We start from the raw sequence: 25574 nt of genomic DNA, 5'->3' as shown, positions 1-25574 counted from the left end.
AGCCACAATTACTGAAGCCCGCACACCTAGAGCCCGTGCTCCGCAACAAGAGAAGCCACCGCAATGAGAAGCCCGCGCATCGCAAAGAAGAGTAGCCCTCGCTCGCCGCAACTAGAGAAAGCCTGCGCAGCCAAAAATTTAAAAAAATTAAAAAAATTAAAAATCAGTGCACTCTTGCTCAATACAGGAAGGACTTACAACCATGGGACTGTACTGCTACTGTGGCGGATACAGAAGAGCATCAAACATAATCCTGCCCTCCAGAGCTTCCTGATCATCTATGGAAAGGATCAGGCTACGTTTTCTCCTTCTAATTTTCTAATCCCTTATCTAATATTTCTTTAAGTAAGTGACAAAACACCATTCTACAAATGTGTTTACGGGATGATTATTCAAACAGTGATCCAAACTAGGTCTACATTTAACAACTTCTTTATGGTAGATCTCAAAATCATCTGCTGTGTGAAAAGTAAGTTCAGAACAATAATGATAAGTTCAGAACAATAATAATAACAATAATGTTTGTAAAAGTCACAGAGAAATCAGTACTGTATGTTTTCTACGGGTAAATATGTATGCAAGTGGATAAGTACAGTATTTTAAAAATCTAGGTGGATACATACCAAAGTTTTCTGAACAATTACAGTTCTCATTATTATAAAAGTATGCATGCATTCCTTATACAACTGAAAATTAATCATTTAAAAAAACTAATCCTAAGGGAAAGGAGTATGACTTCAATTCACATAAAAGCAAGTCATATGGACTTTATAGCTTATAATAAAGCTTACAATTTAGCCTTTAACCTTACTCCTTATGCTGAAAAACAAACAAAAAAAACCTCTCCTTTATTGATTAAAAACTACAAATTTAATATTTACAGATAGAAAAGGGAAGCTATGTACAAAATCATGGGGCACATTCACAGTAAAGATAACACAGAAGAAATGGTCATAAGAACAAAAATTAAAAGATCAGCATAATCTTTCATAAGAAAGAAAATCATAATCAGAATTAAAATATCCAAGGGATACATAACCCTAAAGAAAGTTCGATGACCAGTAAGTTTAAGGTTCCTGGTTTTTACTGTTCTGAAGAGATCATTAATTAATCTGTAAGAAACAAACCCACTGCCCTCTCCTACAGGAAACAGTATAACAAAACTAAAACTGCAGGGCTTCCCTGGTGGCATAGTGGTTAAGAATCCACCTGCCAATGCAGGGGACTTGGGTTCGAGCCCTGGTCCGGGAAGATCCCACATGCAGCGAAGCAACTAAGCCCGTGCACCACAACTACTGAGCCTGGGTTCTAGAGCCCGTGCACCACAACTACTGAGTCCACGTGCCACAACTACTGAAGCCCGTGCACCTAGAGCCCATGCTCCACAACAAGAGAAGCCACCACAATGAGAAGCCCGTGCACCACAATGAAGAGCAGCCCCCACTCACCGCAACTAGAGAAAGTCCGAGCGCAGCAACGAAGGCCCAACACAGCCAAAATAAATAAATAAATAAAAGTTTTTCTCTAAAAAAAAAAAAGGAAGATTCAAACTTAGCACTATAAAAATTTATCTCACTTACTCGCATTTCCTGAATGGGCAAGAATGGGATGGCCCAGGGTTGTGACCAATAGAAAAATGAGAATAGCTGGTACCGACAGTTTAAAGTCAGGTAGGTGTGGGACTGAATCACTGAACCACTGAATGAAACTAGGCAAATCACTTAAGCTCTATGAACTCTGGTCTTCTCATCTGTGATAAAAAAAGGAAAAACCACCCACCCTAGGGATATTGCAAGAATTAAATAATACTATATATTGGGGAGGTGGATAAAATACTGTCTGAAATAAAATTGGTGCTCAATGGGAGTATGGGAAGATATGCGTGGACCATCCTTAACATGAAACTTTAAACAACCAAGCTAACCAGTTTTAAGCACTCTATAAACTGTCAGGCATATATTACAATAAAATAGTTTGCCCGCATAGAGGCCAGATTATTCAACAAGTCACAATATTTAAAATCTAACTAAAAGGTAATGGCTTTGAACCACTGATCTAAATAAAAAATGCTAAACCAAGGCTGGGAACGCAGCACCCTCAATCTATTTCTCCCTGCAATCTCCACTAGATTATAAACTCCATGAGTGAAGGGATAATCTTCTACTCACTACTATATACTATGTCCCTAGCACAGTATCTATTACATAACAGGTATTTAACGAAGGTGTGCTCATAAACAAACGATGTTCTTTAATCATTTGTACCTCAATGTCCTCATTAATGAAGTGGGAATACAAAGAAACTTTTATTACAAGGAACTCTTAAGAAATATTCTCACCCTTCTGTTCTTGGGGAATGTTTTTATATTTACACTATTTGATGCTATTGTAAATTGTATTGCTTTTCAAATTTCAATTGCCAATTGTACATTGCAAGTTTACATAAATACAATTGATGTATTTCAGAAATTGAACTTGTAGCCTAGCTAAACTTAAATTCTAGTAGCTTTTTTTTACACCAATTACTCAGAACTTTCTACATGCATAATCATGTCATCTGTTGGGCTGGCCAAAAAGTTCGTTCGACTTTTTCCCTAAGATGGCTCTAGTGGCACTTAGTTGTCTTTAACTTCATTCGAAACAATTTTGTTAGACTGTATTGTGACAGCTGTCATATCAGTGTGCATTTTAAAAAAACATCAAAATTGGTGAATTTTTGTGCAGCCATTTTAATATTGAAGATGGAAGGAAAAAAAGCAACATTTTCAGCATATTATGCTTTATTATTTCAAGAAAGGTAAAAATGCAACTGAAACGCAAAAAACGATTTGTGCAGTGTATGGAGAAGGTGCTGTGACTGATCAAACGTGTCAAAAGTGGTTTGCGAAGTTTTATGCTGGAGATTTCTCGCTGGACGATGCTCCACGGTTGGGTACACCAGTTGAAGTTGATAGCGATCAAATCGAGACATTAATTGAGAACAATCAGAGTTTTACCACGCGGGAGATAGCCGACATACTCAAAATATCCAAATCAAGCACTGAAAATCATTTGCACCAGCCTGGTTATGTTACTCACTTTGATGTTTGGGTTCCACATAAGCTAAGCGAAAAAAACTCTCTTGACTATATTTCTGAATGCAATTCTCTAATTAAACGTAACAAAAAGGTTCCGCTTTTAAAACAAATTGTGACAGGCAATGAAAACTGGATACTGTACAATAATGTGGAACAGAAGATATCGTGGAGCAGGCGAAATGAACCATCACCAACCACACCAAAGACCGGTCTTCATCCAAAGAATGTGATGTTGTGTATATAGTGGGATTGGAAGGGAGTTGTATATGAGCTCCTTCTGGAAAACCAAACGATTAATTCCAACAAGTACTGCTCTCAATTAGACCAAGTGAAAACAGCACTCGACGAAAAGTGTCTGGAATTAGTCAACAGAAAATGCATAATCTTCCATCAGGATAATGCAAGACTATATGTTTCTTTGATGGCCAGGCAAAAACCGTTACAGCTTGGCTGGATGGTTCTGATTCATCCGCCGTATTCACCAGACATTGCACCTTTGGATTTCCATTTATTTCAGTCTTTACAAAATTCTCTTAATGGAAAAAATTTCAATTCCCTGGAAGATTGTAAAATGCACATGGAACAGTTCTTTGCTCAAAAAGAGAAAGTTTTGGGAAGATGGAATTATGAAGTTGCCTGAAAAATGGCAGAAGGTAGTAGAACAAAACAGTGAATACGTTGTTCAACAAAGTTCTTGGTGAAAATGAAAAATGTGTCTTTTATTTTTACTTAAATACCGAAGGAACTTTCTGGCCAAAGCAATATAAGACATCTAAAAAATAAACATAGTTTTACTTTTCCTTCCAATCTATAAGCTTATTCATTTTACTTGCCTTAATGCGTCTGGCTAGGACCTTCAGAACATGCTGAATTGAAGCTGTGAGAACAGATATCCTTGACATGTTCTGGACATTAGGTTGAATGCACTCAATCTTTCACCATTTAAGTATGAGGTTCATTGCAGGTTTTTAATAGACGTCTTTTATCAGATTGAGGAAGTTCCCTTCTATTCCTAGCCAGCTGAGAGCTTTTATCACAAATTAGTGCTGAACTCTGTTCAAGTGCTTCTTATGCATCTATTACAAGATCATTTAGCTTTTCACCTTTATTTTATCAATAAGGTAGATTACATTGACTTTTAATGTTCAATCTACCTTGCAACTGGTATTAAACCCAATTGGTCATGATGTGTTATCATACATATAGGATACATAGAGAGCTAGATTCAATTTACTAATATTTTGTTAATGATTTTTGCATATATATTCATGAGGGATACTGAGCTATGGTTCTCTTTTTTCATAATGTCTTTACCTGGTTTGGTATCAAGGTAATGCTGGTCTCATAAGTGTTTTCTGAAATTTGTGAAAAATTTGTTATTTCTTCCTTAAATGCTTGATAGAATTCACCAATAAAGCCATGTGGGCCTGGACTTTTCTTTGTGGAAAGGCTTTTAATTACAAATCCATATAGGGTTATTATAGGGTTATTCAGAGTTGCTTTCTATTTCATTTATTTCAACTCTATTTCTCTCCTACTTAGTTTGCTCTTTTTCTAACTTCTTAAGGGGGAAGCTTGGGTCATTGATTTTAGATGTTTCTTTTGAAACTGTTTCCTTCTAAAGCACTGCTTTAGCTGCATACCACAAATTTTGATAGACTATGTTTCATTTTCACTCAGCTCAAAAGATTTTCTAATTTCCCTTGTGAATTCTTCTTTGATCTAAAGTTTATTTAAAAGTATGTTATTTAACTTGCAAATATTTGGAGATTTTCCAGGTATCTTTTTCTTTTTGATTTCTTATTTAATTTTGTTGTAGTCGGAATACTCTCTATATAGTTTTAATCCTTTTAAGTTTGTTGAAACAAGTTTTATAGCCCAGGATATAGTCCATTTTGGTAAATGTTCCATGTGCGCCTGAAAAGCATGTGGGTATAGTGTTCTATAAATGTCAATTAGGTACAGTTCACTGACAGTATTGTCCAAATCTTTTACATCCTTGCTGATTTTTTTGCCTGCTTGTTCTATCAGTTATTGAGAGAGAATACTGCAATTTCCAACTAAAGCTGTGGATTCGTCTACTGCTCCTTTCAACTGTCAGTTTTTGCTTTGCTCTGTTATTGGATGCATAACATTTACAACTGCTGAGTCTTCTCAACGGATTGATCCTTTTTTCATTATGAAATGCCCTTCATTACCCCTTGTAATATTTTCCTTGTTCTCAAGTCTCCTTTGTCTAATACAACTATAGGCACGCCAATCTTTTTATACTTAGTGTTTATACAGTATCTTTTTCCATCCTTTTAAATACAAAGATACAGGTTAAAAATAAGGTGGGTTTCTTGTAGACAGCACATAGTTGGATCGCATAACAATGATCTAACCTGACACTCTTAATTGGAGTGCTAGACCATTTACAAATTAATTATCTGTGTTTAAACCTACTATGTTACTTTCTTTTCCTATCTTTTGTTTCTTTTCCTCCTCCCCATCCTTCTTTAGAACTGAGATACATATTTTTTCAAGTATTCCATTTTATCTCCACTAAGAGATCATTAGCTATTATCTCTGTTTTGTTATTTTCTTAGTGGTATGCACATTTAACTTATCATAACCAACCTCCAAATAATCTATGGGAAAAGAATCTAAAAAAAGAGTAGATATATGTATATGTATAACTGATTCACTTTGCTGTACTCATGAAACACAACATTGAAAATCAACTATACTCCAATAAAAAGAAAAAAATTCATTGTAATCAAAGTTTTGTTAGTAAAAGCAGATTCCCATTATAACAAATGTCACTATAAAAAGTTCTATAAGGATAGCCTATAACAAAAATTTTGTTCTAAATTTCTATTCAGAAATAAATAAAACTTTGGAGAACTAGATAAAATAAGTTATCTACAACAAATAATTCTGTATAACAAACAGCTCCTCAGGTTCTATTCCAGAATATGTAACAATTTTTTAAAAAATTGTCCTAATTGAGTGCTATTAACAGGCAAGACCTTTTAACTTTTGCTCCAGTATCTAGTATGGCATACAGATTCACCTCACTTTTCCCCACATGAAATATTCTAAATCATCCCTAGAAAAATCCCCTTTCAAAACAAGCCACCAAATAATAATATAGCATCAAAAAAGAGAGGGCTTTACATAACACCACCAACTAGCTCTAAATAAATTAAATCTTTTAACTTTCTAATTCATTTTAGATAGCTCCTGTTTTTTTCTCCAGGACTTAACAGAATTGTGACTTTCAATAATATGCATACTGTAATTACAGATTAATTCCAAATTATTCCAAAATATGAAAGCCCTATGGAATCTGTTATGGTGAGAGTTTATTTGTAATAGTACTTGTATTAGAACTTAATATGGTCCTCATCAAAACCTCAGAATTGGGCTTCCCTGGTGGCGCAGTGGTTGGGAGTCCGCCTGCCGATGCAGGGGACGCGGGTTTGTGCCCGGTCCGGGAGGATCCCACATGCCGCAGAGCGGCTGCGCCCGTGAGCCATGGCCGCTGAGCCTGCGCGTCCGGAACGGGAGAGGTCACAACAGTGAGAGGCCCGCGTACCGCAAAAAAAAGAAACAAAACAAAAAACCTCAGAATATGTACTGCTGACACAGAACTCAAACGGGCCTTGGAGATTATCTGGTGTAGAGATTTGTTCCTTAGATCTCTAATAAGTCCTAAAGATAACAGTGGGGGTCCTGAACTATTTTTCACCTACACAGCCTATTTAAAATGATAAACTGACTTGACTTTAGCTAAAATTTCATCAACTCAGTATAGATGAAAGGATTAACTCTATGTAGTAAAACTCACCTCATACTGCTCTAAAGCTCTAATTAATAAAACTGGGGAAATAAGGTATTGCTTAATAAATTCAGTTTAATAGAAAACAGGCCTTTTAAAACATGGCCTCCCAAGGGAGTGAAGGGAAGAATAATAAAAGATTGGGAATTAGATTTAGTCCATTCTCCTACACAATAACTTTCCACACAACATCTCTAATAATTACTTACATGCTTCTGCTCAAATAGTCTGTAAAAGAGAAATACGATTCAAAGCGATATGTTCTAATTTGAAACAACTAACTGCCAGATAGTGGTTTTTAACCCTATTTTTTTTTAAAGATTTAATTTTATTTATTTTTTTATTTTTGGCTGTGTTGGGTCTTTGTTGCTGCACGCGGGCTTTCTCTAGTTGCAGCGAGTGAGGGCTACTCTTCGTTGCAGAGCACGGGCTCTAGGCGCACAGGCTTAGGTAGTTGTGGTGCACGGGCTTCAGTAGTTGTGGCGCACGGGCTTCAGTAGTTGTGGCTCGTGGGCTCTAGAGCACAGGCTCAGTAGTTGTGGCGCATGGACTTAGTTGCTCCGTGGCATGTGGGATCTTCCCAGACCAGGGTTCGAACCCGTGTCCCTTGCACTGGCAGGTGGATTCTTAACCACTGTGCCATAGGAAACTCCTTTAACCCTATTCTGAATCACTGAACTTTTTAAGAATGTAGTGAAAACTGTGGACCTGTCCCCCCAGAAAAAGACACAGCCATAAATACACACATACAAATTTTTACCTATCATTTTACAAGGTTCAGGAACACTAGCATCTGTCCACAGACTCCCTTAACTAACTCCCTTAACATACTCAACTATGGGGAAACAAATGTTCTCATTCACTGATGGAGGAATACAGTTATATTCCTCTTCTCTATGGAAAGGAATATGGCTATAACTACCAAAATTACAAATGCTCATATCCTTTGATCCACCAATTCCACTTCTAGGGATTTATCCAGTAAACATGTGTGAAATGACACTGTGTATTACAAAGCTATTCACTATAGCACTGCTTATGTCAATAAAACAGTGTTGTCCATCTAAGTGTCCATCCACAGGAAATTGGTTAAATTATGGTTCAGCTGCACAATGGAATATTAAACAGCCTTGGGGAAAAAAAGCCAAGGAAGCTCTGTGTGTACTAATATAAAACAATTTCTATTATTCTAATATAAAAAATATTTTAAACACGAAAAGGAAAATACACAATAATATTGTATGTAACATACTTGTCTTTGTATTTTTAAAAAACGGAGGGGTGAATATACATATGTATTTGCACACGCACACACATATATAATGTATACATTGTCATGTATGATACATATGATATATACACACACAAATAAAATACAAGAAACTGCTAATAGTTGTCTCCAGGGAAGGGAACCAGACGGACATAGGAAAAGCGTAGCAGGGACTTCCCTAGCAGTCAAGTGGTCAAGACTCCATGCTCTCAATGCAGGGGGCACAGGTTCGATCCCTGGTAGGGGAACTAAGATCCCACATGCCGCATGGTGTGGCCAAAAAAAAAAAAAAAAGGAAAAGCATAGCAGAGATGTTTCATTGTGTATCTTTGAGATCTTCTGCATTTGGTACTATGTAAATATATCACCTAATCAAAATTAATTCTTAAAAAAAAACTCTGCCTAGGCCCTAAGCAGTTTTGCTAAGCTTTAAAACCAAGCTATTCTAAAAAAAAAAAAAAAAAAAAAAAAAACCAAGCTATTCTAGGGGACTTCCCTGGTGGTCCAGTGGCTAAGACTCCACACTCCCAATGCAGGGGGCCCGGGTTCGATCCCTGGTCAGGGAACTAGATCCCACATGCCACAACTAAGAGTTCTCGCACTGCAACTAAAGATCCCGCACGCGGCAGCGAAGACCCCATGTGCTGCAACTAAGACCAGGTGCAGGCAAATAAATAAATAAACATTAAAAAAAAATAAAACCAAGCTATTCTACACTATCATTCTGTGACTTATTCATAATAATATTTTATCAGAATTTTCCTTAGGTTGTTTAGCTATAGTGATCTTACTGTGAAACAAAAAGTCTCATCCTTCCACAATCTGACCCCCGAGCAAATTAATTACTACGCTCTCTCCTTTTAGGCTCATAATAACTTCACATCTCCATACTGTTTTTAACGGAGGGGAGTGAATATACATATGTACTTGTGCTCCCTTCTTTTAGGTTCGTAATACCTTCACATCTCCATATCCACCATCAGCTGTGTGCCATAGACATATGGGTCCATGCCTGCCTGATTATAAGTGCCTCAAGAGTATGCAGTGCACCTGGTTGATTTTTTTTAATCCTCTGTAACACCTATACATAGTACAAACTCAGTAAGAGTTAGCTGAACTCAACTGCTGAAAAATTTGGGCACTAAAATTTCAATATAGCTATTATATTTCTTCTCCTTCATCTCATCCAGATTATCACACAGCAGGTCAAACGGCTTTTCATTAGAAGCTGATGGAATATTTTGTGCCTTGATTCTAGCTAGTCAATTGTTAATATAATGGAGATTGGACAAGTTAGTTTTGGCTTGATGCTAGTAGCTTCTGCCAAATTTGAACATTAAATCTGCCTGCTGAAGTTAGTTAATATAACAGAGTATATCCTGAACTACAGGCACCATCTCCTGAGATTAACCGGCCCTTCAGATTACATTTTAATTCCACAATTAATCCTTAGTATTCCTCTGGAGACAGACAAAACAGAAATTAAATCAACATGAACCCTGGCAGCAGACTATGTGATAAAAGTCACATACTTACTCTTTATAAAAGCAAAGTTATCAGTCACGCGGGTCACATCTATTACAATAGATACCATCACCTTGTTATCTTTATGTAGGCAACATTAACAGTCTTCACAGGACTTAATACTTGAGGTAATACTGGTTAAAATAAAATTCTAGGGATTCCCTGGTGGCGCAGTGGTTGAGAGTCCACCTGCTGATGCAGGGGACACGGGTTCGTGCCCCAGTCCGGGAAGATTCCACATGCCACGGAGCAGCTGGGCTCGTGAGCCATGGCCGCTGAGCCTGCGCGTCCGGAGCCTGTGCTCTGCAACGGGAGAGGCCGCAACAGTGAGAGGCCTGCGTACCGCAAAAAAAAAAAAAAAAAAAAATTCTAGTACAGCAGATTTGGATAGCCACTTACTGTTATCATTTTAAAACTAAACTATGCTTTGGTTAAAATAAAAGGCGTTGAGGGCTTCCCTGGTGGCACAGTGGTTGAGAGTCCGCCTGCCGATGCAGGGGACGCGGGTTCATGCCCCGGGCCGGGAAGATCCCACATGCCGCGGGGCGGCTGGGCCCGTGAGCCATGGCCGCTGAGCCTGCGCGTCTGGAGCCTGTGCTCCGCAACGGGAGAGGCCGCAACAGTGAGAGGCCCGCGTACCGCAAAAAATAAAAATAAAAAAAATAAAAATAAAAAAAGGCGTTGAAATAGACATTTCTCCAAAGACATACGTGAAAAGATGCTCAACAATGCTATGTAACTCACCAAGTTACTTACTTTGTCAACATCCTGGGCCAATAATACCGTTTGCAAAAATAACTGCCATTTGAGTAGTATTACTAGTTGTGCAGATGCTAACAAAATTTTCAAGACTTCTAGGGCTTTTGCTAAATGTGGACTAAAAGAAAAACAATCACCATTTTCTGACTGCACTTTGTCAACGATACGGGATGAGAGGAGGTCAAGCTTCAACAAAAGAGTGAGTTTAATAAAATCCAATCATCCCACTTCTGCATATACACCCAAAATAACTGAAAGCAGGGACTCGAACAGATACCTGTACACTCATGTTCATAGTAGCATTACTCACAGTAGCCAAAACACAGAAGCAACCCAAGTGACCACTGACAGATACATGGATAAATAAAATGTGGTACATATAATATTATTCAGCCTTGAAAAGAAAGGAAATTCCGACACATGCTACAACACGGATGAACCTTGAGAATATTATGCTAAGTAAAATAAGCCAGTCACAAAGAGACAAACACCGTATGAGTCCACTTATATGACATTTCTAGAGTAGTCAAATTCATGGAAACAAAGTAGAATGGTGGTTGCCAGGGACTAAGGGGAGGCATAAACGTGGATTTATTGTTTAATGAGTACAGTTTCATTTTTGCAAGATGAAAAAGTTCTTGAGAGGGACGGTGGTGATGGTTGTACAACAAAGTGAATGCACTGTACACTCAAAAATGCTTAGAATGGGGCTTCCCTGGTGGCGCAGTGGTTGAGAGTCCGCCTGCCAATGCAGGGGACACGGGTTCGTGCCCCGGTCCGGGGGGATGCCGCATGCCGCGGAGTGGTTGGGCCCGTGAGCCATGGCCGCTGGGCCTGCGCGCCCGGAGCCTATGCTCCGCAACGGGAGAGGCCACAACAGTGAGAGGCCCGCGTACCGAAAAATAAATAAATAAATAAATAAATAATAAAATATGGCACAAATAAACTTACCTACGAAAAAGAAACAGACTCACATACATAGAGAACAGACTTGTGGCTGCCAAGGGGGAGGGGAGGCAGGGGACGGTTGGCCTGGGAGTCTGGGATTAAAAGATGCAAACTATTATATATAGAATGGATAAAGAAGGTCTTATTGTATAGCATAGGCAACTATATTCAATATCCTGTAATAAACCATGATGGAAAAGAATATGAAAAAGAATATACAGATAGATAGATAACTGAATCACTTTGCTGTACAAAAGAGACTAACACAACATCGTAAATCAACTATACTTCAGTTTAAAAAAAAAAAGAGTGAAGTTTGATGACCAACCTCTTTCTTTATCTCTCTCATCTAGTTAGAATTAGGAAACAGACCTATCACCCATTTTTAACGAATACTTTTAGAAAAACACTCCACCTCTATCTTCCTTGCCACTGTCTCACAGTATACTTAACGGGCAGAACAAAGTGCTTTTCTTGTTCCTTTGGTATTTGCAATCCAAATTCCCAGAAGTCTATATACACATAATGAAAGGGTTAATAAGGAAAGGATTTTGGCAAGATTTTTTTCTAGCCTTTGTTCCTGAGGGTTTTGTATTTTAACGCCACTACTCGTTCTTTGATAGGATTAATGTCTAAATGGAATTTTTTAGTTTTGCTTTCCCCTTTCTCAAATATGGCTCCCTCTTTTGGTGCAGATCATCAAAAATAATTTTCTTAAACTGGAAGTACCCAGAATTGAACTGACTTCCAAGTCATACAGTTAATTAACTTCTTAGAAGGTACCAGAACCAAAGCTAGATTATTCCTATTCCAGTACACTTTGCAGTATATGCAGTTAAAAGGGGGGAGAGGGAGGTTAAGTTAAAAGAGTAAGATATGACTAAAACGAAATTCCATTCTTAGCTCTGTATTCCAAATTGCACAGGAAATTACCAATTAGGTCTCTAAAATTATCAAAAACTGAACCAGGGACTTCCCTGGCGGTCCAGCAGTTAAGACTCCCTGCTTCCACTGCAGGGGGGAAGGGTTCGATCCCTGGTTGGGGAACTAAGATCCCACATGCCGCACGGTGCAGCCAAAAAGTAAAAAAACAAACAAAAAAACAAAATTCTCTTACTGTGAGCATTTGACTGTGAACATTCCTCAGCACAAGGTATATCTGTGAGGGGAATGATACTGCTTGTATCTGATGGCTAATACAGTATAACTATGTTCTATTGTTAAACAGTAAAGATAAGATTCTACAAAACTAGTGTATGAAAAGTGGGAAGAAAGCAAAGAGCCTGACTTAGTCGTGAGAACCTTGGAAAACAGGCAAAACTAATCAACGAAATGAGAAGAAGAGCTTTTACTAGTACTCCAGATCTTTCAGACTGCTCTAACCTGCAAAGGAGTGTTCCTTGGGTAGAAAGCAAGAGCAGTCCAAATTATGAAACAAGATTCCCCAAGAAAGCCTCTAAGGGCAAAAAAAGCTGACCAGCGGGCAAGGAGGTGCTAGGACAAATGACCCTACAACAGAAACTTTGCGGCGCCACACTAACTCAAAGCCTAGCCTCAAATGAACCAAAAAGAACAGAGAGATGGGAAGGGCAATCCTTCTGCAGGGCAAAGTCATCAAATACTCCAGGAATGATTTTTTTTTTTTTAAATATGACTAAAGTCTAAACAAGGTAAATTTGGGACTAGAAAAAGCCAAGTCTCTTTCTGGATTAGGGAAAAAGGGAAACTGGACTGTAAAACGTCAAAAAGAACAGCCTAAGAAGTGTTTAAACATGGCTAACATACTAGGAAGCAGATTCTAAACTAATCCATCCCATTACACACAGTAGTAGTTAGGACCAAGTGAAACCTACCATCAAGAGGGACCTAGCAAAAAAAAAAAACAAAAAACACTGCAACAGATCTTGTTTAAAACTATTTATTAGAAACATCTTTAGGATGTAACTTTATAAACATTAGCACTGAAAACAAAAGAGGTACCTAGCAATTTGAGACCCAGACAAGGTAAAGACGAAGAACAAGACTAACCAAGCCAAACCATCTCTAGACTCAAGTTTGAAATAAGAAATCATTGATAGGACTTCCCTGATGGCACAGTGGTTAAGAATCCGCCTGCCAATGCAGGGGACACGGGTTCAATCCCTGGTCCGGGAAGATCCCCCATGATGCGGAGCAACTAAGCCTGTGTACCACAACTACTGAGCCTGCGCTCTAGAGCCTGTGAGCCACAACTACTGAGCCTGTGTGCCACAACTACTGAAACCCACATGCCTAGAGCCCGTGCTCTGCAACAAGAGAAGCCACCGCAATGAGAAGCCCGCACACCACAACCAAGAGTAGCCCCTGCTCGCGGCAAGTAGAGAGAAAGCCCACAGCAACGAAGACCCAGCGCAGCCAAAAATAAATGAATAAATTTAAAGATAAATAAAGTAAAAAATAAAGCCTTAAAAGCATTCAGAAAACGTTAAAAAAAATCATTGATAATACAACCTTACTTGCTTTCTTTCTCCTTGCCTTAAAAAAAAATTTAAGAAATACTTCAATTTAATCTTTAACTAAAAGTAAACAGAAAATAAGAAGTAACATAAATGACTAACAGCCAGGTGTAATGACAATACTGACCACATATAGGAAGGAAGAAAGCAGATGAAAAGTGAAAATCACAAGGAGGAAAACTAGATATGGATATGGATTCTCCAACCACTGTGGCACAAGAGTTCATGTACACTTTGTTAAGTGTCAACCAAATTTATATTACTGACTGTGAAAAAGAGAAATAAGGTATTACTGCACCAAAATCCGTAAGACAAGAATTCAGAAAGGTAAGATCAGCACTCAAAAAACAGTATTTCTATTTGAGGACATTTGCTGATTTAATTCTAAAGAAAAAGCTTTGAAACTGAGCTAGCTGTACTTTTGGAGGCCTGAGTGTGTGGAGAAAGAAGAAAGTCAAAGCCCAGGACCTGCCCAATGAGGGTATTCTGGGAAATCTACCCTATACTTTAAACAAAGAGCACAGGGCTACCCTTTCAGGGTAACAGCCACCTAGGAATACACCAGCCCTCATGAAAACTCAATGGATAGAATTATGGAGATTAGACAAATTTAAAGAGAAAATAAAGAAGTGGAGGTATCAGAAGAAATACAAAAGTGCAAGGAAATTTCAGAACAACCTACTCAGAATTCAGCCCTGGGAAATAAAGACCAGCAATCCAGAAGATAGGGTAAGAGGCAGAGAAAATACAGTAAGAAGGTCTAACATATGTTTAAATGGAATGCAAGAAAGAGAAGACAGAGTGGAAGGCAGAGGCAATATATGAAGAGACAACGGCTGAGAATATTCTAGAACTGATGAAAACCAGCAACCCACAGATTTAAGAAATCCAATAAATTCCAAGCAGAATAAATCAAAATAATCCAACCATTCATAAAAATCTGCATACAGATGTTTATAGCAGCTTTATTCATAACTGCTAAAATTTGGAAGCAACCAAGACATTCTTTAGTAGGTGAATGGACAGATAAATAAACTGTGGTACATCCAGACAATGAAATACTATTCAGTGCTTTAAAAAAAAATTTTTTTAAAAAGAGGTAACAACCCATGACAAGACACAGAGAAAACTTAAATGAGTATTACTAAGTAAAAGAAGCCAATCTGAAAAGGCTACATACGGTATGATTCCAACTACATGACATGCCAGAAAAGACAAAACTATGGAGACAGTAAGAAGATCAGTAGTTGCCTAGGGTTAGGGGAGGGAGGGATGAACAGCTGGAGCACAGAGGATTTTAGGGCAGTAAAACTACTCTGTATGATAGTATAACAAATATATATCATTGTACATTTGACCAAACCCACAGAATGTACAACACCAAGAGTGAACCCTAATGTACACTATGGACTTTGGGTGATAATATGTCAATATAGGTTCATCAGTTGTAACAAATGTGCAGGGCCAGGAGGTATCTGGGAAATCTCTGTACCTTCCACTCAATTTTGCTGTGAGCCTAAAACTGCTCTAAAAACTAAAATCTATTTAAGTGTATTCTCAGGTTCCCCAAAAATATTCAGATGTAAATAAAGCTCAGGAAAATAATAAAGAAAAAAAGTAATCCAATCTAGACATATCTCTCATCCCTACATTATAGTGCAGAAGATCAAAGTCAAAGAGAAAAGCTCGAAAATGGACAAAGAAAAGAGAGATTACCTTCAACAGAATGGCAGTGAGACTAAAAATAAAAAGAGTATAATGGAAGTCAGTGGACAATAGTAAACAATGTACTGAAAGAAAATAACAACAAACTTAGAACTTTAAACCTAGCAAAAATACCACCATTCAAGAATAAAACCAAAAACAGACATTTTAAAGCAGACAAAATGGAAAGACAATCACTGGTAGACCCACACTAGAGAAATTCCAAAGGATATATTTCAGGCAAAAGAAAAAATATTCCAGATAGAAGAGCAGAGATGTGAAAAGGAATGAATGACAAAGAAAGTGGTAAACACATAGGTGAACATGTAGGTTAGGCAAAAAGAACGTAACTATAAAACAGATGCAATAATAATCTGTGGACTCTTAAAAATATATATACAAATGGTGAATACATGACTTTTCTTCATGTATCAAAAGCCATAGAACTCTACAACACGAAGAGTAAATCCTAATGTTAAACTATGGACTTTCATTAATAATAATGTATCAATACCGGTTTATCAACTGTAACAAGTCTACCACACTTACGCAATATGTTAATAATAGGGGAAACTGGAGGGATGGGATGGTAGTATATGACAGCTCTCTGTACTAACTGCTCAATTTTCTATAAATATAAAACTGCTCTAAAAGCCTACTAGTTAAATATATATACATATACAATTAAATACAGAACAATAGCATGTGAGGTGGGAGAGGAATAATGGAGTTAAATGTTCAAGGCCCTTATACTGACAAAAAGGAGGGCAAAGGTATTGATTTAACATTAATCTTTAATAAACTGAGGATACATATTGTAATTTCTGTGGTAACCAATAAAAGAGTGCATAACTTTCAAACTAGAAGGTGGAAAAATGGAATATTAAAAATAAATAATAATATAACTGACAAAAATTTGAAGGTGGGGGGAAATAGTAGGAGAATGTTTGTCTTTCATAGCAGACAATTACTCAATAAATTACAAAAAAATTTCAAAAGAAGGTAATAGAAGCATAAGAAAGATTTTAAAAGAAACATAAGGAAGATTTAAGCCAAAATATATGTCATTGCTTTAAATACAATCTTAGACAAGAGTTTGGAGCTAGATTAAAAGAAGAAACATGGGGGCTTCCCTGGTGGCGCAGTGGTTGAGAGTCCGCCTGCCGATGCAGGGGATGCGGGTTCGTGCCCCGGTCCGGGAAGATCCCACATGCCGCGGAGCGGCTGGGCCCATGAGCCATGGCCGCTGAGCCAGCGCGTCCGGAGCCTGTGCTCCGCAACGGGAGAGGCCACAACAGTGAGAGGCCCGCGTACCGCAAAAAAAAAAAAAAAAAAAAAAAAAGAAGAAACTTGCCTATATGGGTGACAATTAACTCTATTTTCATCTTCTCAATACTCTTTTCCAATTCAACAAAGATTTATTCAGTGTATACAATGTGCTGAGCACTTGAATAGTCAGAAATAAAGGTATCACCCATGTTCTCAAGGAGACTAATGGGGAAAACAAATGTGTTATAATAAAAGTAGGTTATCAGGTGTTAATAAGATAATGCAACTAGATGGTGCAGCTATCTGGAAAAGCTATACAGAAGGGATATCCGGATTATGCTTTGAAAAGTAAACTGAAAGTTCATTTGACAAATAAAAAGGAACGGTACAGGAGACATCACAACCCTGTTTACTAACATGACAGGTTAGAATATCAGTCATGGTCTGAGGTAGCAGCGACCAGCATTGGAGGAGTAGATGATCCATGAAGTTAAAAAGTTTGGATAGGGAGTTTTAACTCTACCCAGTAGACAATGTGGAGCCTTTAAAGCAAGGGAGTAAAACAATAATATTGGTATTTTTAGAAATATAACTGGTGGCAGGTTACAAAAAGATGAATGGGATAGGAGAAACTAGCTATTACAGTTATGAATGAGGAAGGTCTGGATTAAGGCAGTAGCAGTGGCGCAGACAAATACTAGAGAAAGAAGAGAAATGAGTTGATACTTGACTACATGTGAAATGAGGGTAGAATTAAAGGAATACTAAAGTACAGATGGTCCCCGACTTATAATTGTTCCACTTAATGATTTTTCAACCTTATGATGGTGCAAAAATGATATACATTCAGTTAAAACCATACTCCAAACTTTGAATTGTGATCTTTTCCCGGGCTAGTAATACGTGACACAACACTCTCTCACGACGCTGGGCAGCGGCATCAGCACAGCTCCCAGTGAGCCATGCAATCACGAGGGTAAAAGAACCAAGACACTTATAACCATTCTGTACCTAGACAATCATTCTGCTTTTCACTTTCAGTATGGTATTCAATAAATGACATGAGATATTCAATACTTTATTGTAAAATACACTTTGTGTTAGATGATTTTGCCCAATAGTAGGTTAATGTAAGTGTTCTGAGCACGTTTAAGGTAGGCCAGGCTAAGTTACCATGTTCGGTAGGTTAGGTATGTTAAATGCATTTTCAACTTCTGATATTTTCAACTTACAATGAGTTTACCAAGACATAACCCCACTGTAAGTCGAGGAAGATCTGTAATGAAAAGGAGAACGTAACATAAAAGCAAACATAATAAATTTATCAACAGTTCCTTAAAACTAACCGGTATAAATGTACACTATTTTTCAACATTTATGCTTATTGACCATCTAACTATGTACTAAATATAAACACCTAAACACACTGTTCAAAATTACTGGCACTGGTATGTGAAATAGCTAACATTAGATATTGATAACTGACACCTTCTAATTGATGCAATTCACTAAATGACAGGAGAAAGGTATTGGCTGGTTAAAGGTCTTTTCAGAAATCAAATGTGATCATTTAAAATGTTCACATATCAGACTCACAAATTTATAAAAGATAGGAAAAGAGATCATTTTTCTTTAAGAAGACATCAATAATCTACTATGTGGTACTACCTAAAATTACATGCTCTTGCTTCAGGCTCTATAAAGTGAAGGTTCTTACTGTGCCAAAAGAGATAGTCCCACTTTTCATGGCTTCTCATTTTGCTCTTCTTGTCAATACCATCAACACACTGCATAATCCATTTCATTCAATACAACTGAAACCAACGACATTAATCAAAAAAGTAAGTGATAGTGTGGAATCCTAAAAAAATAACACCTTAAACGTTTTCTTTGAACTTAAAACATAAATGTTTATTCTGTTGCCAAGCTTTTGATACAGGCCCTTTGAGTTATAGATCCACTATAGTTTCACACTGTCTTACACAAACCACACCCATAATGCATCATCTACAATTTCCAGTTTCAATTTCTTTAAAAGTGAAGCAAGAACTTTAAAGATACTTTCCAAGGATCTAAATGAAGAATTCTTCCAGATTAAAAAAAAACTTTTTTATAAATTTTTATAGTTATCTCCTTATTGACTCATTTTATATTCAGTCTTTCCAAGGCAGTTACCTTAGTTTTCACCAAATCGACAATTCTTTCATTTTACAATCATATGGCAATGGTTGACACAATTTTGTATTGAACTATATGATTATAATACAAGTGCAAGCTGTCATAAAGTGACTCTTGGTAAGTCTATAAATCAACTGGTGGGAGCAATGCAGTGGGCATCAGTTAGTATGTCTTATAAAAAGAGAAGGAGTGTTTATTAAGACTAGTATCCCTGTTATGAAAGATCTAAATTCACTTATTGCTTTTATTGTACTCAGGACAGTATCTGGCACACAGGAAGTACTTTAAGAGTATTTGTTACTATCTTAGCATTAAAATTCAACTAGGTACAGTTAACAGTGCATGCAAGGGTGGAAATCCACCTACTTTACAGTCTCCAGAATCAGAGACAAGACTACCTGTATTTAAGTTGTCAAAAGGGGAGAGAGTAGGGAATATAAACTGCATTAAGTCCTCATTGAAAACATATGAATACAAGGTACAGTCAGTTTCACATTACTGCAAGTGGATTATCTAGCACTTAAAGGAAGAGAACTTAAAAGAAGGATAGCTCACATGTCAAGTCAACAAGAAATGAAGAAGCAGGTTCGTAACCCAATTAATCTATCACCTCAAAAATGCTAAGAGTATGGCTACAGGTCCTCGTAAAAGTGGCAGCTAGACTAGAGGAGGAAAGTCAGCTACAGCTTAGTGCACATCAGGTTACCTTCCTCTATTATCAACTCACTGATGACAGAAAGCATCAATCTCTTAAACAAAACCACATGGTGCATCCCAAAGCGCAAAACAAATGCCTTTGTTTTACCAATTATTATAAGTTAAATATTATACATAAAATTATATAAAATTAATGCATATAAATGCAATGTACAATAAAATTTTTAATTTGCCAATAACCTAAATATAAGTAAAGAGCAACTTAAATACTATAAGTAATAAATGCGGTGGCTTGGCCATTTTCTTTTAGCCTAAGTTTTGTGATGTATATCCAATTTGCAGGTACAAAACACTCGAGGCAACATGACAGAATATCTACAATAACCAGGAAGTTCAAAGACTGCAGCTACTTTAAACACCCTGTCCACTAGGAAAGAATCCACAGTGGCACTGACCTTCTTCCTTCTATGGACATCAAAAAGTACTGAAAATGTTATGAATAGTTCGCAGAAACTCAAGAGACAGCCCATGAGGCTGCACCAGTCCCACTAGATGGCACTATCACAGGAAAGTCACTCTGCTCTCCCATTTGGAGCAAGGGCTGAAAGCGCTCATGATCTCTGTAAAAATGAAAGCTGTCATCAACACAGTGACATCCTCATTGAGAAATTATGACCCATAATGAGGAATTCCAAGCTAGAAGGAGGAGCTTATCCAAAAGCACCTTTTCTCCCAGTACTGTGGTCACCTCCCCACTCCTATTTCAAATCAGTGGTCTGAGAGATACAATGTCTTGCAGGCAAAAGAAGTCCTGCAAAATGGAGATTTTCTTTTTCCTCTTCCTAACTCCACAAAATAATTTACTTGCCTTTTTTTTTTCTTCGCAAGTTTCTTTGCTATGGGTAAAAATACTCTCCTGCTAGTCCATGAATAACAAATTTATTGTCATCAATATACTTACCATGATTGGAAATTTCAAAATAACATACAATTAATGGCATAAAAGCTTTTGGATATGAAGTAACTTCTTTCTATGTATCAAAGGGAGAACTTCCTCTTAAACAGATAAAGTTTTCTGACACCTTAGTTACATGATTTTAGGTTGGGCCTGGGCAGCAGAATTCACAATGTTACTCATTCCCCTAACTTACGCTCTACCCCATGGAAAGTATGCTTGGATACAGCTACCATGAACCTAAAAACAGAAGGAAAGAAAAGCATCCTAACAAGGAAGCCTAAAGAGTTTAAACCGCATACAATTTGAATACAAACTCACTTTTACTCACTAGGTGACCATCTAAACAGACAGATTTGGATAAGAGCCTTTTGCTGAATTCCCCAGTTAAAAGACGCAACAAAGGTTATTATTAGGTAATCAATTGAATCAGAGATCAATTTAATACTCAAATATACTGCTCACTTACAGTTGAAGCTACTTCACCTAGATCAGAGAATTTACATTTACACATGTAACTTTAATATACAGCAACAGTCAGGAGTATAGCTGCTCCAAAGTGCCACAAAAGTCAGTTACTTAATTAAAGAGGCCAAGAAACTAAGAATTACAAAATATGTAACAAATCCTGTGTTCCCATAGCACCTCACCACAGCTCTAATACAGCTCTCATCACAGCATCAGCTCTCTGTCTAGAGCACTTGCCCTCTCCACACTGCGGGGGGGCTTGGAAGCACTGTACTGAGGCGTCATCCCTAACACCCTGCACAATGCCTAGTATGGAGCAGGTACTCAGTAGCTGCTGAATGAACAAAAACTATCAGGCTATTCCAGCTCACCAAAATTATGAGACTCCTCAAAGCAGCCAGTTTTTCCAACTAAACCCTGACAAACACCTTCTCCTTTAAGAAGCTACTGGGTCTTCCCTAGTGGCGCAGTGGTTAAGAACCCGCTTGCTAATGCAGGGGACATGTGTTCGAGCCCTGGTTCAGGAAGATCCCACATGCCGCGGAGCAACTAAGCCCATGTGCCACAACTACTGAGTCTGCGCTCTAGAGCCCACGAGCCACAACTACTGCGCCCAAGTGCCACAACTACTGCAGCCCGCATGCCTAGAGCCCGTGCTCCGCAACAAGAGAAGCCACCGCAATGAGAAGCCCATGCACCGCAACAAAGAGTAACCCTCGCTCGCGGCAACTAGAGAAAGCCCGCGTGCAGCAACAAAGACCCAACACAGCCTAAATAAATATATAAATAAAAAATAAGAAGCTACTGACCAAAGCATGAGACTAAGATCTAAGTCACCATTAGAAATAAGATTTCTTGAAAAGCGCAGGAAGGAATGTATCACATGAAGTCAAAGATCAAAAATTCTCGAGTCTCAAGTCCAAGGAAGCAACGTCTTGGATTGGTGAAAATTTTAAATAAAACATCATAAATATATTTTATATATTGTATTAAAATCATAAATATGTTTTACATTTTGTACTAAAGCCATCCTATGAGAGTAGAGGGGTGAGGTAGCAGGTATATACGATTGCACAGGAAGCCATAACACTGCTTAACTTAATACCCGCCCATTAATGAGGCCTGATCTTATTTTATGCTCCTGGAACAAAATAAAGAATGAACAAGAAGGAAAAATAGAAGGAGAGAAAAAGCAGTCTGGGGGTACAACCAGGAGGAATCTGCTGAACTGCAGATTTGGAGGACTGACAGACTTAGCAGAGGCAGATTTTTCAAAACTCTACACATAACTATCCAGAAAGTCTAGCGTAATGAAGCTATGCCAATACCTTTGCATTAACAGTTTTTTCTGAGTGACTGAGCTTTGACAAAATGTGGCATAGAATCTACATACACATCCTGTTAATATCCTTGCAACAGACCCATGGGAAACCTCTCCCATATTAGAGGGTAAAAAGAAGTATATCCTCCCATAGAGAGTACCTTCAAGCAAGCATACTGTTAAATGACTGGAACAACTGGTAGGATTTAAAAGTTCACTGGAACCGTAAGCCAAATTGTCTCCCCCTTCAGTGTATCTGTATGATCCACCCAAATTGCTCTTTGTTTTTAAATGTGTTTACATTAGGTTATAATCAGTGTTTGTTATCATCATTTTACTCACCTTACTAACACCAACTCCAGTAAACCTGGCCTCTAATAATTCCTGCCGTCGGGGGTCCAGGCTATGCAATTCTTCCATCATTTCTACTGAAAAAGAAAAAGTACCTGTGAGACCATAAAAGCTAAAACACGAGGAACCAATTTTTAGATATAACAAAACTCAGAGTAATTATTTCACCAAACGGTCACATACAGATAAACCTCAAATAAATATGGCATACAAGTAATAAACTACAATGTGCTGCACCAAACAGTAATACATTTAAAGTTATAAAGTGGCTCAAAAGTCCTCTTCTGAGCAGTGGTTAAGAATCCGCCTGCCAATGCAGGGGACACGGGTTCGAGCCCTGGTCCGCGAAGATCCGACATACCACGGAGCAACTAAGCCCGTGCGCCACAACTACTGAGCCTGTGTGCCACAACTACTGAAGCCCACGCGCCCAGAGCCCGTGCTCCGCAACAAGAGAAGCCACTGCAATGAGTAACCCCCTGCTCACCACAACTAGAGAAAGCCCACACGCAGCAACTAAGACCCAATGCAGCCAAAAAAAAAAAAAAAAATACAGCATGAATCAGAAGCTACTAGTAACTTAAAATAATGCTATTATATGCCTCCTTGCTCTAAGGACCAGATAGTAGCTCATGAAAAATGGAATTACTTCAAATTTAATAGAGAACCCATGGTAAAACCATCAACCGGCATTCACTCAGGAAATTAGTATAGCTCCATAACCATCCCTTTACAAAATCTTTCTCTGCCACTCCCTGGAGCAAGTAGGTTTCTCTAGACATCTGCTTTTAGCACTCCTTCCAAGCAGGGAGGGGCAGGAGGACACCATTTTTAAACTCCTTCCACGACCAATTAATGCACAGGCTACTCTCAGCAAATACCTCCATCATTTGCAAGAGATCAACTCTTGCAGAACCCACTGGAAACCTCCCCAATATTAAAAGTAGAAGAGGTGCATATACCATTACATAGAACCCCTTTGAACATATTATTAAATAGTTATTGGAATGATTGGCATGATTTAAAAGTTCACTGAAAACATGAATGAAACATGCTCCTCTGCAATCTAACACCTCCACAATTTCCAGTAACAACCCCTACAAAGTCCTCCAGTTTCATTTCCCTTCCTGGATTGAGAGCCTGGGGCAAAGGGGAATGAAAGGGTGGCAAATTAAAGTTTCACCCACACAGACAAGTGCAGGTTAGAGAGGGAATTAGGAAATTCTCGGAAGGGTAGAAAGGCATCTTAAAAAAGAAAAAGGAAAGAAAAAAAGAAGAAGAAAAGAGATTAAGCCAGTGTTTCCCTAAGTGGCCTTCCTCGCGTCTCGCCCTGCCCTAATCGAGGCCAGTATGGCAGAGGTTGCAACCTCCCTTCAAGACCCAGGGTCTCTCGGCACGTTTCCTAAACCTCCATCCTCAGGCCTGGCCCGGAAAATGACGCCCCAGCGGTTATTCCATTTAATGTCAACTCATGTTAAGGAAAGATCCACTCTGTTCCATTCCAGCGGGGCCTTAGACTGGGATCCTCCCTGTAGCCCACAGCCAGGAAGCAGGACCGATGGGGCCTGGTCCCGGCGCCCCTCGCCTCCCGCCGGCTCCAAACTTTCCCCAACTCCAGGCCCACCTGTCACGGAGGGAGGGCGGGCCAGCTCTCGGGGGCGCCCGGGAAGCTGCCGGGGCCTCCAGCTGCCCGGGCGCCCCCCTCTCCCCGCCGGCCGCCGGCCCCACTCCCAGGCCGGGGCCGCCTGGGCCTCCCCCATCTTCGGCCCGGCCCCTCAGCGACCCGCAGCCCTCGGAAAGCCCCTCCCGCCTCAGAGCCGAGGAGGTGCGGCCCCGCGCCGGCCCCCGTGTGGGCCCGGGCCGCAGCCTTCTCAGCCGAGGGGGTCGCCCGGATGGTTAATGCCCCAGGCCCGGCGCCCTCCCCCGCTCGGGGCTCAGCCTCTCACCTGCCGCCGCCGCCGCTGCCGCCGCTCCACGCTCCTCCCGGGAGGGGCCCCGACCCGACCCGGCTGCGGACCGCTCTGCTCTCCCCCTGGGCAGGCCCGGGGCGGAGCCGGGGCCTCTCCTGAGCACCGCAACCCCCCGCCCGGGCAGCCGCCGCCGGCGCTGGGCTCCACGAGAGGGCGGGCGGGGGAGGGGGGCCTCGGAGGCCGCAGATCCCCGGGCTCGCGTACAGAGCCAGGCGCCCGACGCGGGCCCGGGCCCGGGCGGCCGCGGGGGGCGCGGGACCGGTCTCCTGGCGCCGGACAAAGGCCAAGGGAGGCACAGAAGGGCCCAGGCCCGGCCGGGAGGTGGGGGCCCACTCGGCTAGGGGCCACTCGGGTGCGGCGTGGAGGGCGGGGGGGGGGATCGGAACCGCTGGTGCCCACGACCCGCCTCCGGCCCCTTAATCCGGATCGGTTCGGTCCGGATTAGTAGTGATCGGTGTAAACACACTAGTGAAACCGCGTGTTTCCTCGCGAGATTTGCACGGCTGGGAGGCAGGGGGGGGGTCCAGTGGGGGTGGGGGAAGAGCCGACAGTGGGGGAGGAGGGGGAGGGGACGAGGAAGGTGGGGGGGTCCCCGCTGCCCCGGCGCCCCGCCTCCTCCAATCAGCGGCCGGGCTGGCGGGCAGGGGTTAACCAGGGGACCCCGCGCCGGCTGAGGAGGCCGCCGCCTTGCCGGGCGGCTGAAGGAGGGCGGGCGAACGGGCGGCGCCGGCGGACCCGCAGCGACGCTAGGAGAGGTCGGACCCGTTCGGAGCTCCGGAGACCCCACTGCCGTCTACGTAAAATCG

General features: G+C 40.0%; 1 protein-coding gene across 14 annotated transcripts in view; it reads right to left on the bottom strand.

Annotated features, from left to right (window-relative positions):
• Positions 1–25215, bottom strand: part of TLK2 (tousled like kinase 2) — a 100825-nt gene extending 75610 nt beyond the window's left edge. For 9 of the 14 annotated variants that reach the window (XR_012328573.1, XR_012328572.1, XM_073797518.1 and 6 more), the window contains exons 1-2: positions 24423–24573; positions 22790–22875 (exon numbers count right to left, since the gene is read on the bottom strand). Coding sequence is in view for 12 of the 14 variants with exons in the window: in XM_073797518.1 (XP_073653619.1) it covers positions 22790–22875; positions 24423–24558 (222 nt within the window). In the remaining 2 variants the exon portion in view is untranslated. Of the gene's footprint in view, positions 1–18585; positions 18683–22789; positions 22876–24422; positions 24574–24744 lie in introns of those variants that run through there. The other 5 variants (XM_073797523.1, XM_073797517.1, XM_073797524.1 and 2 more) reach the window with 4 other exon arrangements.
• Positions 25216–25574: the final 359 nt, after the last annotated feature.

The sequence above is a fragment of the Tursiops truncatus genome, chromosome 20 (genome assembly GCF_011762595.2).
Source record: "Tursiops truncatus isolate mTurTru1 chromosome 20, mTurTru1.mat.Y, whole genome shotgun sequence".
NCBI lineage: Eukaryota > Metazoa > Chordata > Mammalia > Artiodactyla > Delphinidae > Tursiops > Tursiops truncatus.
Note: the sequence above shows the minus strand (reverse complement) of the source record. Positions and strands in the feature narration are given on the sequence as shown.